This window comes from Chrysochloris asiatica, unplaced genomic scaffold, assembly GCF_000296735.1.
Source record: "Chrysochloris asiatica unplaced genomic scaffold, ChrAsi1.0 scaffold00319, whole genome shotgun sequence".
Taxonomy (NCBI): domain Eukaryota; kingdom Metazoa; phylum Chordata; class Mammalia; order Afrosoricida; family Chrysochloridae; genus Chrysochloris; species Chrysochloris asiatica.
The window spans coordinates 2,700,400-2,717,420 of NW_006408837.1; the positions used below are offsets into that span (position 1 = coordinate 2,700,400).

The window sequence follows — 17,021 nt, forward strand, 5'->3', positions numbered from 1 at the left end:
TGAAACTTGCTCTCCAGCATAGAGATGCTAAAGTAAATGGAAAAAATGAGGAGGTACAAGAGCTGAACAAAAAACTTCAAAGGTCAACCTGAGAAGACAAAGTCAAATATTACAACATTATGTGATAAGATCTGGAGTCAGAAAACCAAAAGGGAAGAACATGCTCAGCATTTCTTAAGCTGACGGGAACTGAAGAAAAACTCAAGCCCCAATTTCTTTATTGAAGGATTCTCTGGGCAAATTATTAAATGACACAGAATGCATCAAAAGAAAATGGAAAGAATACACAGAGTCAGTCACTGTACCACACGGAAATGGTTGATGTTCAACTGTTTCAAGAAATAGCATAAAACTAAGAGCCAAAGATCCTGAAGGAAGAAGTTCAAGGTACATTGAAGGAGTTGGCAAAGAACAAGGCATCAGGAATTGGAATAAAAACTGAAATCGTTCCAGAAAGGTAGCACTGGAGGCACTCACTCATGAATGCCAAGAAATCTGGAAGACGACTATGTAGCCAACTAACTGGAAGACATTCGTATTTGTGCCCATTGAAAAGAGAGGTGCCCCAGCGGAATGCAGAAATCAGACAATCTCTTTGATATCCCATGCGAGTAAAGGTTTGCTAAAGGTAATACAGAAACAGCTGCAATGATACATTGACAAAGAACTTGCAGAGGTTCAAGCCAGATTCAGAAGAGGCCGTGGAACGAGAGATATCATTGCTGATGTCTGATGGATCTTGACTGAAAGCAGAGGATAACAGAAGGATGTTTACCTGTGCTTTATTGACTACGCAAAGGCTTTTCATTGTGTGGATCACGACAAGCTATGGGCAACATTGCGAAGTATGAGTATTCCAGAACACTTAAGTGTGCTCATGAAGAATCTTTGAACAGAACATGGGAACACTGAATGGTTTAAAACTAAGCAATGTGTGCAACAGGGTTCTATTCTTTCACCATACTTATTCAACCTGTATGTTGAGCAAATAATCCGAGAAGCTGTAGTCTATGGAGAAAAACGTGGCATCGGGATTGGAAGAAGACTCCTTAACAACCATGCAGATAACACAACCTTGCTTGCTGAAAGTGAAGAGGACTTAAAACATTTATTGATGAAGATCAAAGACCACAGCCTTCGGTATGAATTGCTTCTCCATGTGAAGAAAACAAAAATCCTCACCACTGGACCAATAAACAACATTTTTATAAATGGAGAAAAGACTGAATTTGTCAAGGACTTCATTCTTCTTAGATCAATCATTAACACTCGTGGGAGCAGCAGTCAAGAAATCAAATGGTGTATTGCATTTGGCAAATCTGCTGCACAAGACCTTTTTAAAGTGTTGAAGAGCAAAGATGTCAGCTTGAGGACTAAGGTGTGCCTGACCCAAGCCATGATATTTTCAATAACCTCATATGCATGTGAAAGCTGGACAGTGAATAAGGAAGGCCGTAGAAGAATTGATGCTTTTGATTCTTTTGCGTTATGGTGTTAGAGGAGAATATTGAAAGTGCAACGGACTGCCAAAAGAACAAACAGATCTGTGTTGGAAGAAGTGTAGCCAGAGTGCTCCTTGGTGGCCAGGATGGCCAAACTTCATCTATCATACTTCAGACGTATTGTCAGGAGGGACCAGTCGCTGAAGAAGGCTATCATGTTTGGTAAAGTGAAGGGCCATAGAGAAAGAGGAAGACCCCCAGTGATATGGCCTGGCAAAGTGACAGTTATCAATGGGCTTAAGTGTGGCAACAACTGTGAGGTTGGTCCAGGACTGGGCAGTGTTGTGTAAAGGGTCTCTATGAGTCGATGACACCTAACAACAATAGGGTTTCTAAGGAGCAGCTGGCGAGCTTGAATCGCCGACCTTGAAGTCCAGTGCTTACCTCCAGCACCACACCAGGATGACTTCCCCCTGTCCCCACCCCACCCCCAGTACTGTAGAAGACCCCCAATTCTTTCACACATGCCACAAGGGCCATCTAGTGGAGGAAATTGTTTTTAAATGGAAATGGCTAATGTGAGCATAAGACTTCGAAAACAAAATTCTTGTAGTTCACCATCAATTTTGTGTGCTGGGTCACATTTGATTTAAACCAAAAATGTTTCCAAAATTCAATACACAGTGGATAATTTTGGAGGGAACCCTGCCCACAGACATCCTCTGCCAGCATGTGTGAATGTCCTTATGAGAACCTACAGGTTCAAATATGCAAGGGAGCCTGAGGGTAAGCAGGGGACCCTCACTACATTACAACAGTCCTACGCTCACTCAGATCACTGGTCTCCACACAATGCACAGGTAGGAGCAATGTTCTCTCAAGTATTTTCCTCCTAAAAGGACAAGTGGGTAAAAGACTTCACAAGCCAGAAAACGGGTCCCAGTAACTCTATACAGTGCCACTACAGATGGCAGCACACAGAGGAGAGGTACGTACCCACAGTGCCAACCCAAACTCCAAACGCAAACCGGAAAGGCAGTGGACAGCAGGCACAAGGCTTCACAGCATCCAAACTAAAAAGAAAGGGACAGTGAGGTCACACATAGCCTACCACCAAAAAGTCTACTGAAGTCAACTTCCTCCTACGCTTTACAAAGGTGCCAACAATGAAGAGGGAAATTTAGACCTGGGATGAATTCTACTTTAGCATACTGATCTTAGTGTGGTCAAAATGCAGACTCCATTAGATGTAACCTTGTAAGTGAGGCAGGTTTCACGACAGGTCAACTGCAGCTTGCTAGGAGATACCAGTGGGCTGCGGTCCTTGTATCTGGTGTCTGCATATACTTCTCCACGCGATTGCTCAAGGGGGTCAGGGTCCTCTCCTTGAGGCCTGGACTCCAGGAAGCAGAGGGCATAAATCCTACATGTTTCTACATCCCAAGCCCAGAGTGGTCCTGGCATACACAGGGAGCCCATGAAGAATGTCTCTGCTGAGCAAACAGAGATGGCCCACAATGCCTCTCTCCTGTTAGTATGACCTAATGGTAATCGTCGATTCCATAATGCATTTTCTACAGTAGTCACTGAGCTTGTCTGGTTACCAACACGGACGACAAAGGAGAAACCTGCAGATCAGTGCAGCTCTACCTACTACTTTGTGTAGCATTGTATTTTCTGATTATCAAAGTGATACTTGTCCATTTCACGAAACCATATAGCAGAAAACCAAAAAATGTCCCAGCCCTCAAATTCAGTTGGCAATTTCTACACGTCATGTTTCTGAGTATGTGAGGAATGTGAATAACATTTTTCATGACTGAAATCCTAATATGCATATTATTAAGTATACATTACATTTCATGTATTTATTAAAACATTATTTTTTAAAATTCTTTAGAACCTCACAGAAACCTTGGTGGTGCTAAGGATAAGAGAACTACAAGTTTGGCAGCTGATCCTCCTAACAAATGTGCAGCCTCAGAAATGCTGGTGTGTTTGTGTGTATTGCTGCAGCCACTTGTCAATCCATCTCGTTGGTGGGGGGGTGGGCTTCCTTCTTTTAGTTGACCCTCCACTTTTCCAAGCACGATGTCCTTCTCAGGGTCTGGTCCCTCCTGATAACATATCCAAAGCAGGAGAGACAAAGTCTGGCCATCCTGGTTTCTAAGGAACATTCGGGCTGTACTTCTTCCAACACAGACTTGTTCGCTCTTCTGACAGTCCATGGTACTTTCAATATTCTTCTCCAGCACCATAAATCAAACGCATCAATTCTTTCACATGTTTTTATTCACTGTCCAACTGTCACACGCTCAAAAGGTGAATGAGAGGCAACTTAGCCCTCAAAGGGGCATCTTTTTAATGCTCTGAGGAGGTCTTTTACAACGAATTTGCCTCATGCAATATGCTATTTGATTTCTTGACTGCATGAGCATTGATCACAGATCCAAGTAAAACGAAAGCCGCAATAAATACTGCATTGTTGTCATTGTTACGTGTCATTGAGTCAATTCTGACTCATAGCAAACCCATATTGGGTTTCCAAGGCTTTAAATCTTCACAGAAGCAGAAAGGCCCATCTTTCACCCTCGAAGTGGCTGGTGGATTCAAGGCACGGAGCTTGCGGTTTGCAGTCCACTGCTTATCATATGGAGCCACTGTGTCAGGGACAGGTTAGGACCCCTGGGCCCTGGGCCTCTGCTACGCTGGCTTCATATCCACCCCCTTACCCTGAGCCCTCTCCTACTAGGTGGAGATTAAGAGAAGCGGGGAGACCCATTTAGACCAACCAAAGTAGCTGAATATTTAACCACAAACTTCCTGGGCAAACTCCATGGTTTGTGACGTAAACGCACAAACACACTGGGAAAAATTGTGCCCTGAAAGCCATCTTTATCTCATTATAATACTAAAAATCAGACCCCCTGATGCCATGACAGTTTACAATCAGCTGGAAATCGCCATTGGCAGATCCGGTTACAACCCTATTAGAACAGAAAGGGGGTGTCGACCAGATTCGCCTCTCTTCCAAAAATAACAGATGAATACTCAACATACCACTCCCCCTAATCAATATGCATATTGATATGTATCAGCCTAGTCTTGGAGGACGGGGCCCCCACACCCTTATAAACTAGAGCACTCTAATCCCACAGGGTCTTCGTGGGAACAGACCCACTTCTCTCTTTGAAGTGCGCTTCACTGGCAATAAAGTGCTTCTGAGTGAAGGTTTGTACGTGTGTGATTGAGAAGCTACGACTTGGTGAGACTAATTCCTTAGACTCCTGTGACAGAGAGGGACCAGGGAAATGTAACCACCACGCCCCCAATACTACATAGGTATACACTCTAATTGCTCTTGTGTCTTTGGACACGCTGGTTCTTTTCCAATTTTCCTCATCAAAATAATGGTATCTGTTGTGAAGTACCATCAAGTCGATTCTGACCCATAGCAACCCTGTACAGGATTTCCTAGGAGCAGCTGGTGAGCTTGAATCGCCGACCTTGCAGTTCAAACGGCTTTGCAGTCTGGCAAATTAACCCACAGCGCCACGCCAGGACTCCAGAATGACATAGATAATGACGTTATACCAGAAGCTCTACTGGCTTTCCTTAGCGCATGTGACAAGGTCGCTGAGTATATTCCACTGCTGTCTGAAACTGCCAACCTATTACTAAGTGTATGACCGGTGCTACATTCTACATACAGGTACAGCACCTATCTGTGCGCCATGGCTACACACAGGATCTTTAGCAAACGCTGAAGTCAAACGGCCGCCTGGACTCCCAACCACATCACTTAGCAGCTGTGTGAACTCGCACATGTATTCAGTGTCCTCATCAAAAAGATGGGGCACCTGAGGTAAAGAGCTAATGCGTGACAGGTGCTCCCAGCAGCACTTGGTGGGCAGGAAGCACCTCATGTCACCTCGTAGTAGTCTGGAAAGGCCATGCCATTCCGGAAGCCATCAGCCCAAGGCAGCCACTGGCCCTTTCCCAGTAAAGACTCGGACAGCTTTAAACGTTTTACAGGAGATGTAACAGGTAAGCCATGCTAACCAAAAGACCTGGGGGTCTGTTCCCAGAAAACGTAAAACTGAGACAACCATATGGGGCGCTTTACTGCCACACTGGACCACCGTGTCAGAAGTGACTTGAAGCTCCCAACCACCACCATCTCCTAAGTGTTTGCATCATGAACTAACCTCCCCATTACACATCACACATTTCCCTCCATTAGCTTGGTGCATCCTTGTGCCTGTGCTGGATATATTAGCCTCAGGGCAGCTCAGAGAGATGGGATCATTTTATCAGCAAACCCCACAAACGTAAAACTATCGTGCTAGTTGCACAACCCTGGGAAGACAGTTTAAAAGCTGCCGAAGCAGAAACGTCCCACAAGCAGGTAAGGCGTACAGTCAGGAGGCTAAGTGAGCATCGCCGAAAACCTTTCACCTGTCAAAGATCCACCATCAGGTCATTTGAACCATCCGGAATGCGCAGGATTGATTTATTCTTGAGCCATAGAAATGGCAATCTCAACTGAGCAGAGGACTCTCAGGCAGCCTTTCAGCCAGCTGTGTGTCCCTGGCTTGAGGAAACCAAGCCCGTTCCCAGAAGCAAAACTACATGCAGCACGGTCTCAGTGCCCCACACAGGGCGAGTGCCAGCCTCCGAGATTCCAACGGGCAAGACACAAACTAAGAAGGCCTCCCAGCTCCATTCTGTGTTGGTTCCTCCATGCTGAGAGCGTTTGCCAGCATCTGACGGGAGGACTTCAGTCACAATCTAAGGTCAGCCTACTACTTTCAACGGCCTGGATCCCACATAGAGCAGAGAAGGCAGAATTTTTAATCCAGGAGCATTTTAGAAGTCGTTAAACCAAAAAGAGAGCATCAAATATTTCAGTTAGTAAGATCATGGTTGCTTTTTTTCATCCCCCGGTATTTGCATTTGCTGTTTTTAGTTTCTGTGGGGTTTTTTGTTTGTTTGTTTTCTTAAGTTTTTATTGTGAATTGAGTGATAATTTACATGGAAGAACATCAGTTTTATACTCATCCTATGGAATTTCATTTCATTGCATGATTACAATCTCTGTGCATCATCATTCAACAGCATTTGCTTCCATTCCTTATGGAGATTTAGTTGTTCTTGGTTATTCTGGGAGGAGGGTACATGAAAACACTCAGGAATATATAATCATTTAAACAATCAAAGGGCACATTCTACAGCCTCCCAGCACCCAGACCTTCACTTTCCATGAATCTAGAGTCCTCAGCTGCTCCCTCTCTCCATGTTCCCATCTCTGCCTCCATCTCTGGTGTCGCTGCTTCTCTGGCTAGGGTCCCACATTCCATTCATACTTGTGTCCCTTGATGGTCCTAGGGTCCTCTGTTCCTGGACTGTACGATTAACTACTCCCCCACTTTTACGTTACAAAACTTCAAGCTTTACAGTTGTGACATGATAACAATTACTCACTACTGAATCCTAAGAATCTTATCCCCATTTCTTTTCACCAGACTTGTTGAGACAGGATGAAAACTATTCAGTGGGGACTCTATCTTCCCCTACACACTCTTAAACTAAACTCCCTCTTGAAAACTTGTAAGCCAGTCACTTCATGCCTTTATTGCCCCCTTATTTTACATAGTCAATGTCTAAGTTGCCCGTCCCTATCAACCCTATGTACAGTGGGGATCGCATTGATATTTGATGTGAAGACTCCACCCCTCTCTGTTGGTACTTTGAGATACTGTATCCATAAGTATAGGTCAAGTTCCTCAAACTGTAGCAATTTACACTAATTTCCTTGATCAAAAATCGTTTTTTTATCTTCTTCTAGTCAAGTTCTGATCATCAAGCCATCGAAGCTAGGTCAAATAGGTACTGTCTGCAAGTTTGGGTTTCTCCTCTCACTTCATATCAGTTGGACACTTCACTCTCAGCTCTAGCTCTCCGTGGCCATGGCTGTGTCCTTGTCCGTGGGCTCAGGAGTGGACCATGGCTACTTTTATGCACACATGTTTAGGTATTCCATACTGGCTGGTTGTGTCCTCTGTTCTCTTTACACTGAACACAGATTACTTTGATAATCACTCAGTTTACATTCTTGATATTCCTATTGGAATATACTAAGGCTCTGTTCACAGAAGCACAATTGTCCACAGGTAAATATGAAACACAAAGTAAGCATCTTACCACTAAAAACTGGCCATAAAAACCACGGAAAATCATGTTTGCTAAGACCAACCCAAAAGGACTTACTGTGAGTGCGCGTGTGGTCGACGTGATGAGGCCACGGGAGACGGCAGCAATGACTCGAGAAAGGTTATTTTCCAGAGTGACATCTGTTATGCTGGGTAGTAAATTATAGCCTCTGTAGATTCTAGAAAGAAAAACATAGTGGACTTAAGAGACATTGTCAAAGCTTATGATATTTTAGCAGATCAAATGGCATTGAAGAGTTTAAAATGATAAGACGACTAAGAAAGTTTAAGCAGCCTTGACTATTAAGTTAGCGAGAGATTGGGAATTATTCTGTGAAAATGGCCAAAGAATTCTCCCATTTCACCTTCAGGGCCTATGCCCTTGCCAGGAGCCACCTCAAGACACCGGAAGCCACCCACTGGTCAGAATGCAAGTTACCGGAGACAGGAGCAGCCCGTCTCCTAGACACCCACAGCACTTGCTCTGTATTTCACTCATGGCACGTGTCCATTCTCATCAGCGTTATGGACAAAGCCCCAATGGGATCCCTGCTCAACCACCTGTGGTCTCTCCCAGCGCCTTCCCAATTGGAGGAGACGTTCAACAGGAAGCATAAGGAGAGCCACGTGCTGTCCTCTGACAGGTCCCAGCAGAGCAGGGAGCAAAGAAGAGACAGAGCTGGGCCTCTGCCCACTACGCAGGAGCTGACGCAGAGTGGTGCCAACTAGTAGCTAGTGAGCAATTTTATCTAAACAATATACTCTTCTTGGGGTAGGATCTAGGGTTTTCCTTTCTGGAGTGATACTCAACCAGCAGCTCACTCTACGCCTGTCAGATCCCTGAGGATAAAGGACCGTCACACTGCTTCCACGTGGCTTCTAGGATATTGGTCCTGAATCTTTGCAAACAGAAAAGGCCAGTGGATGATGAAGAAGAAAGGACAGGCACATTATCCGGGGATAATGTGGGGTCAGTTCCAGACCACTGCAATCCACTGAGTATCAAAACAGAGCAAGTCACATACAGTTTGTGGTCTCCCCCGTGCATAGAAAAGTTGTGTTTACACTATACAGCGTTTTCATCTATGAAATATGCAACAGCATTTTGAAAGAGCTCATACTGTTGCCAGAATTTCCAAAATGTGACACACAGACACAAAAGGAATACATGCTGTTGGGAAGCTGGCAGCAGTAAGCACATGCTTGACCAGGGTTGCCACAAAGTTTCAACTTGTTTAATGAAAACAAGGGGCAACATCTGCAAAGCGCACTAAAGCACAGCACAATAAAACAGAAAGCATGCCTGCAACAAGGTGGCCAAGGAGTTCTTTCCCTGTGGGTGTAGGTTGTTCTCTGGTTTTATTTTGTTTGAGCCTGTTCCAACTCCTACCAACACTCCTACCAACTCTCTAGGACCCAGAGAACTGCTCCAAAGGGTTTCCACGGTTACTACCCTAACTACCAAGTCTTCTCCCGCTGACTGGCTAGTGATTCAAACTGCCAGCCTCTCTACCGCCTAGGAGCGCTGTAACCACAGATAGAGTGAAAGCTACAATGGACAAGCTGTCAGAAGAGACTTGTGCATTTGTGGACATAGGCCTGCCCTGACATGCAGCCCTACCGAGTGGCGCTTTAGGAGGGTGCCGCTGTACCTGGTTAGGGTGCTGACAGAGAAGTGGGACGGGGGCTGCATCTCGTGCATCAGGAGCTTCAGGTACACACTGCTTTGGTCTCGTGCCACAGCCACCACTGGATCAGCCTGTCCTTGGTCACATTTATAAAACAGCTTGGGGACAAGCCTGCCATCAGAAATGAAGAAAGTCCATGAAAGTCCCCTGTAATTCCCTGGCCTCTCTCCAGCAGGTCTACAAACAGGAGCCCTCCTGTCTCTCTCAGAGGTGACAGTCCCCAGAGCCCAAAGTCACAACAATGAGCGTGTGTGCTGTAACAATGGGAGGTCTGGTCTCTGTCGCTGGACTCATCATCACTGCAGACTCTTGCTATTGTTGTTAAGCACTGTTGAATCGGTTCCGACTCTTAGCACCCCTATATAGGGTTTCCAAGGAGCAGCTGGTGGGTTTGAACTGCCAACCTGTGGTCTGCAGTCCACTGCTGATCTTACAGCATCACACCAGGAGTCCTAGATTCAGACTGTTGTTGTTAAGTGCCATCGAGTCAGTTCGAACTCACAGCGACCCTATACAGGGTTTCCGAGAAGTGACTGGTGAGCTTGAACTACTGACCCTAAGGTTCAAACCAACCTTACAGTAGTCCACCACATGAGCCCACCGTGCCGCCACACCAGCACTCCAAATTCAGAACGGCAGTGGTTATGGGCCATGGACTCGGTTCCGAGTCATAGCGAGGCTGTAAAATCTTTACAGTAACAGAAAGTCTCATCCTTCTCCTGAGGAACCTTGGGTAGTTTCGAACTGCTGACTATGAGATTAGCTGCCCGAGTCATAACCACTACGCTACTAGAGCTCCTTCCAGATTCAGAACCGAAAGGCTGGAAATGAGCTGCCCTTCTCCTTCCATCCTCCTCTCGCACCTCCCACTCTTACACCTTTAGTGCTGTGACCACGAAAGTGGGCAGAGAGAGAAGGTGGTTGTAAATACCTCATAAGTGAGGCCGCAGCCACATGCCGCACCCGGGGGTCTTCATCGCCGAGCAAACAGATGACAACATTATTGAGTACTCGTTCTTGCAGTTTTAAAAGCTGGAAAGGAAAGGGAAAGAAAAACAAATATAAGGTCTCTATCTGGATCAATTCTAGGCATGTTAAAAAACCCCAGTGAAGCCACTTCAAGAAGACTGGTCTTAACCTCACACCATGGAACCACCACATTCATGATACAAAGGCGTTTCAAAAAGTCTGCAGAAAAATGGAATTTAAAAAGAATGGAACTTTTCCCACAAACTCTTGAAACCCCTTGCATACACTGTACAATAAATCTAAAGCAAGATGCCAAGAGATCTCAGACTGTTAGGGAGAGCCTCGAATGGGCCGCTCCGGAGGGTCGACACTTACCCCCGTGTAATGATGAGCCCCTCGGGGCAGGCTTTCTGCTTTGGCCTCCAGGAAACTCACCAACCTGACAAAGAGCACAGTGAACAGTAAGAGCAGCAGGTAGGCTCGGAGGACCTGTCAGATCAGATGTGACCATGAACACTTGTTCCAAAGGTCAGCCCAAGCACCTGGAAAGCACTGCGAGGCCACACTAAGCAGCAGGAAGACCGACTTTTGAAATCAGAAGAGTTCACGTTCCCTTCAGAATGTCTGACTCAGTAAGACAGCGCTCAAACCACCAACCCCAAACCCGTTACCGCAGAGTGGGTTATGGTTTATAGTGACCCTACAGGACCAGGCTGAACGAGCCCATGGGGTTACCAAAGCTGTCATCTTACGACAGCAGACTGCCTCGTCTTTCTCCCACGGAAGGTGGTTGAACAGCCAACCTTTAGGTTAGCAGTCGAGCACCTAGCCACTGTGTCACCAGGCCTCCTTCAACCACATATAAAGGAGAAGGACTGGGACTGAAAACACAGGGAGGAAGTGACATCGGTGGGGGTGGGGGTGGGAGCATCAATGACAGAAAACAAAATGTGTCTGGATTGTGAATGGAAACCCATCTGCTCCAGAAACTTTCACACAATTTACGAGAAAACGGTGGGGCTTATGATGATAACAATAAAAAATAAATATTTCTGACTTTTAAATACTCTAAAAATCTTGCTTAATAAAGGACGCAGCACAGAAACGACACTAAATTCAACGACTCTAGAGCGGACTCAGATTCCTTCTAGCTGCCCACTGACAGGCTTGTGGCCTTGGACAACTTCCCTCCCTCCCAGCCTAGTCTCCTTATCCGTGAAATGGGTGTGAGACCAAGACCAGATTCCCAGAAGAGGTTCTAAAGAGTAAACTCAACAGCGCTTAACCACCACCACAACAAAGGGAATGCAGATAATGAAGAGGAGAGTTCCCCTTTAAAGACAGTGTGGAAAGAAAACATCTCCAGCTAAAGCTGAAGTCTCAGCCAAGAAAACAGCAACCTGTCAGACGCCACTTTAACTCACTGAAACAAAACACAAGCCCACTAGCTCCCCAGTTCTGTGCTACGATGAAGAGCGCATTCTTTTCCAACAGAGCTGGCATGAGCTCCTTCATCTTCCATTCCCACGTGACTGCAGGCAACAGAAGAGTCCACCCATGGCAGCTACGGTACAAGTCTCGGTATAGGACAGAGCTCAGCAGAAGCCCACTGGGCTGTTTTCAATGACTAAGAGCCACCACCTCGGGCTGGTACCCCGGAGTTTGGCTCAAGTGTAGTCCGTTGAATCGAATGATTCTGGCTCACCCACCTGAAGTCAATCTCTGCCAGAGTCTCCAGAAGCTCTGTCCTCACCAGCCAATAGGAGTTGTTCTTCAGCGTCAGCACGTCGATGACCAGCTGCAGGCCTAAGTCGCTGTAACCACTGCTGCACAGGCTCATGACACAATGCTGAAACACAGGAGCTCTGTGAGAGCGCGACCTCTGGTGGTTTCCCGGTGTCATGTGCCCACGTGCTAACTTTACCACACCTCTCAGAAACACTTATGGTAGATACTCTGGCTCAGTAAACACAAGCTTAAGAGCTAACAGTTTAGAAGCAAATGTGTCCCTTCACACCACTGTCTCTCTCCCTCCTGCTTTTGTCTCATTCCCAAGCCCAAAGGGCGATTTCACAGACATTTGTCAGCACTAGAGAAGGAGCCCATTCAACACACAGTCCACCGATGCTAAGACGAATCAGAGGGCCAGCTCATGGACAAGGGACCAACATCCTTTTTGGAGACAAGAAGGATGCTCATCACCAGGTGTCACACTGTACTTGGAGAGCCTTCACTGTTGTCTCTTCACCTGCCCTCCCAGCCCACCATGACACTTCTGCTTGGAGAAGACATGGTTGATTAAACTAACAAACATCTGGGACAAGGGAAAAGATTCCCGTCCGACTGTGAACTGTGAGAGGGATGGGTGCCGTAAATGTGACAGCCACAGGTGGTCTGGGGCTTGTTTCTCCAGGTCAGTGTCTGCTGTTGCTGTACTGTCAGTCAACAGGTCCCACATCCTGCCACCTCCAGGACAGAAGCAATTCTAACTCATGCAGCTCAATTCAGACACTAAAACGGATGGTTAGACTGATCGCCTCAGAGGCTCACACCTCTGAGGTATATGTCAAACAAATATTCCGAAAATTAAAACTTAAATCTATTGTAATAATTCCACTTTACCCGCTGAATAGTAGACATATTATTGCTCACAGCTTTTGAATGTCTAAAAATATCATCTATTGAACTCCAATTTTAACGATACCGACATTTCTGTTAATTCTAACAAAACTTTCTATTGCAAGAAAGTCTCCCCCCAAATATGCTCACCCGCACAGCAGTACAGGCCAGCCGGCAAGTAACAGAAGACTCATCTTTCAAGGCTTTCCGCAGCAAAGGGACGCAGTCCACCAGAGAAAAGGTATTTCCTGACGAGAAGGACAAACAGTAAGCATGGTCATGTGCACGTGCTCACAGGCATGAACTCCTGAGAAGGCACTGGTACACACACATCCCTGTTACCTGTCAGACCTCGCAGGGCACCCAGCCAGTCGCCCACGTGGAAGCGGGCGCGGTTGAGGATGGAGTAAATGAGGGTCCCACAGAGGACGGCAGTGGCTCCTCGGACCTGCGGGTCTCCGTGATCTATGTAGTTCAAGATGTCCGACACATACTGTTCCTCTGCGGAGAAAACAGGCCCCGTTAGATGGTCCAGTCCTCTACCACCAACTCCCTAACTCAAGGTAGAGGCTTAGTTCTCATCTAAACACGGCTTGATTACAATCATCCAAAGTGGAAGGGGGTTAGTGGTTTCTAGATTCATCACACCCCAACACAAAAGACGGTCTAGACTGTGGTCCCAATCTTCAAAATTCTGTTTTCAAAACCAGACTAGAAAAACCCAAAGAAGACACTGCCATATTACCTGCTTGTCCAGAGACCAGGAAAGAGGAAGCAGGAGCCTACATGTGTGTCTGTGAGTGTGAGTACCTGGCCTATGAGTGTGAGTACCTGGCCTGTGAGTGTGAGTACCTGGCCTGTGAGTGTGAGTACCTGGCCTGTGAGTGTGAGTACCTGGCCTGTGAGTGTGAGTACCTGGCCTACGAGTGTGAGTACCTGGCCTACGAGTGTGAGTACCTGGCCTACGAGTGTGAGTACCTGGCCTACGAGTGTGAGTACCTGGCCTTTGAGTGTGAGTACCTGGCCTTTGAGTGTGAGTACCTGGCCTATGAGTGTGAGTACCTGGCCTATGAGTGTGAACACCTCTCCCTGTCATTGTTGAGTGGAGATCATTGTGACTAGGCACAACTTGTGCCTCCAGTATTAATGCAGCATGCCCAGACGTCTACATTTGGTGTTGTGGTGTGTATGTCAACCACCAATACTGCATCTGGCTAATGGTAATCCAACAACCTAAACATTAGCAAGTTCTAGGGAGACACAAAAAAGTTCATATACTACAAAGTGACTTATAAAACCTACCACCCTAAAATAGAAAGGAGTCATGATGACTTGAATTTGTTCTCACAGGAGTGACTGAGTCTCAGGCTTTCCACGTACCGGGGCACTCGGTGGTATCAAGGGGTGCTTTATACAGTCTGCTGAAGAAGGACTCGGGATGCAGGGCTACAGCGGCTCCGACACAGCTGACCGCCAGCGCCTTCACACTCACCCTCACGTCCCGATCAGGAACCAGTGCTACCGAGAAACCACTGCGTCAGTCAGTCCGTCTCAAAGTAGCCAACAGTTCCTCTCCAAGTAAGCAGAACTAACCCACTAACCCCTCTGCCCCACCTCAATCCACTCCCTGTGCTGCACCAACCCAGCAAAATACTGCCCGCCACAGTCACCTCTGAAACCAAAAGTCATGTCCTTCATCCCTACACCTGCCCTTCAAAACTTACCATTTTTTTCCCCAGTTAGTAAGAACGAAGCTGACAAAAGGCGGACACAGTGGACTAGCGGAGCAGCATCGTCATCGGCAGACTGTCCGATGTCACCTTTGATTCTGCAAGGCTACAACACAGCACACTGGCATTGTGTTTGTCACACGAATGAAGAACCAACACACTCATGCATCAGCTCATTCCACAAACAGTTCCAGATGCTAGGCATCTTTGTGCATAGGCTTGTCTGACCTCACACAGGTCAAGAACAAGCAGAAAGCTGACACACGAAAAGGCACCTGTGTTCATAGTGACATGTGCACTGTCACAGGATGTGCCTGTCGTGCAGGGAGGAGACAGAGTAGAGGCTGCTCAGGAGGAGAGAAAGAGCCCAACGAAGGACCAGCGGAGGGAGGGGATGAGCCTGGTCGAAAGGGGGAAAGGACCAGATCGGCAGGGGTGACCTGGTGGGACAGGAAGTGGAAGGGGCTGCTTGCTGCAAGCTGCAATCCTGACTGAACACTCATTAAGGACTGAACTACAAACACTGGTTCTTGCCCTGAAGGAATTGAAAATCAACTGAGAAGGTATGTGAAAACGGTAAACTATATAAAGATACTTTTCACAGCTGTTCAAATCCCTAGGACACCAACTGTTAAAAACTTATGGAATGTAATCAGTGTCACTGAATTATTTAAGTAGAAATTGTTGTGTTTTATTTTTGGTGAAAAATGCACAGAATCCCAAGTTCCGGTCCAGGGATGGGCTGGACCAGGCAGTATTTCAAACGTTTCATTGTATTCAGGGTCACCATGAGTTGGGGGACAACTCGAAGGCAGCTAGTCACAATAGCTAACAACACCTACGAGTGTGGCCTGGCCACCTGTGATCGTCCAATGAAGGTCCCAGGAGTCAAGGCCATGGCCACCAGGCTGGGCAGAGATCGCACCAAGGTAGATTTGTCTGGGACGGATGCTTAGAGGAAGCAAAGTCTCCTGGGGATGTGGTCAGACATGCAAGGGCGTGGGCCTGAGCAGAAACCAGTGCTGTGGAGGGGACAGACTTGGTAGAGAGGCAGCAGCCAGGCCATGCGCTCAGCAAGGAGCCCGGAAGCTCACCTTGTTCTCTTGATCGCCGGGCTCAGCAGCTTCCTCTCGTAACGTGACTTTATCCACACTGCTGTCAGAAGACTGCCGGGTGTGCCCCCTGTTCCTCAGTAAGTGCACCTGTGGGACAGCTTCAAAGACAGAGGGTCCAGCTTCAGTGAAAGGTCCGCATAACCAGTGGCTTCCCATCACACCACCAGTACACAAGTTTATGTAGAGAGCCCGGAATACGGACTTTAGTGTAGGATTCGGTACAGGAGAGGCCTGCTTATCCCTCCTCTAGCATGTGCTCTCAGCAAACAATGACACGGCAACAGTTCTTGCCGAGCGAAGAGAAGCTTAAACATGCAGTGCTGGGAAGGTGCACGCACCAGCAGAGGAGGTTCTATAGGCATCGGCGGCCTCGTCAGGAAGAAGGCCGGCGGCGTCCTCATCTTCATCCTGCAGCTGTCCCATCTGCAGGCTTGGATACTGGCTGTCAGTGCCATCTAACACCTGCAGGCAGAGGAACCCAGAGAAGCCCTGGAGGGTGGCACTCCTGCACACCCACCCCAAATGGAGGCACACAGCTAAAAGCCACCAACACTACCTCCAGAAAGAGCACGTGCTCAAATACACATGAATGAATGTGGAGAATTTCACAGGATCTCCCTGAGGCAGTGGGTACAAATTACCTGGATCTCACGGAGCCAGTGTGTCTACACTGCTGTTGTTAGTGCCATCGAGTCACTTCTGACTCTTACAGACCCACACCGTACAGGGTCTCCAAGGAGTGGCTGCCAACCTTGGAGCTCAAACCAACCTTGCAGCCCAGTGCTTATCCTATAGCACCACATCAGGACTCTGTGCAAAAATTACCAGGGTCTGACTGAGTGAGTGTGTATAAATGATCAGGGTCTGACTGAGTGAGTGTGTATAAATTATCAGGGTCTCACTGAGTGAGTGTGTATAAATTACCAGGGTCTGACTGAGTGAACGTGTATATAAGTTATCGGGGTTTTACTGAGTGGGTGAGCAAGTATATAATGTTAAGTTACCTGGGTGTCACTGAGTGTGCATGTATATAATATAAGTTACCGGGGTCTCTCTGAGTGAGCGTGTATATAAGTTATCGGGGTTTTACTGAGTGAGCAAGCATATAATGTAATGATTGAGTGTGTATATAATGTAAGTGTGTATATAATGTCCAGAGGAAACAGTCGCTGGAGAAGGATGTCATGCTGGGTAAGGTGGAGGGTCAGAGAAAAAGAGGAAGACCCCTAACGAGATGGATTGGCCA

The 17,021-nt window shown here is 46.9% G+C and overlaps 1 protein-coding gene across 1 annotated transcript in view; it reads right to left on the minus strand.

Moving 5' to 3' along the window:
* The window catches only part of HTT (huntingtin), a 160,913-nt gene that overhangs the window by 76,758 nt on the left and 67,134 nt on the right, over nt 1–17,021 (minus strand). The window contains exons 13-25 of the mRNA XM_006875329.1: nt 16,114–16,237; nt 15,755–15,873; nt 14,655–14,766; nt 14,311–14,448; nt 13,273–13,431; nt 13,081–13,178; nt 12,021–12,160; nt 10,687–10,750; nt 10,274–10,374; nt 9,307–9,453; nt 7,713–7,833; nt 2,439–2,515; nt 2,273–2,334 (exon numbers count right to left, since the gene is read on the minus strand). Coding sequence (XP_006875391.1) covers nt 2,273–2,334; nt 2,439–2,515; nt 7,713–7,833; nt 9,307–9,453; nt 10,274–10,374; nt 10,687–10,750; nt 12,021–12,160; nt 13,081–13,178; nt 13,273–13,431; nt 14,311–14,448; nt 14,655–14,766; nt 15,755–15,873; nt 16,114–16,237 — 1,462 coding nt within the window. The remainder of the gene's footprint in view (nt 1–2,272; nt 2,335–2,438; nt 2,516–7,712; nt 7,834–9,306; nt 9,454–10,273; nt 10,375–10,686; nt 10,751–12,020; nt 12,161–13,080; nt 13,179–13,272; nt 13,432–14,310; nt 14,449–14,654; nt 14,767–15,754; nt 15,874–16,113; nt 16,238–17,021) is intronic.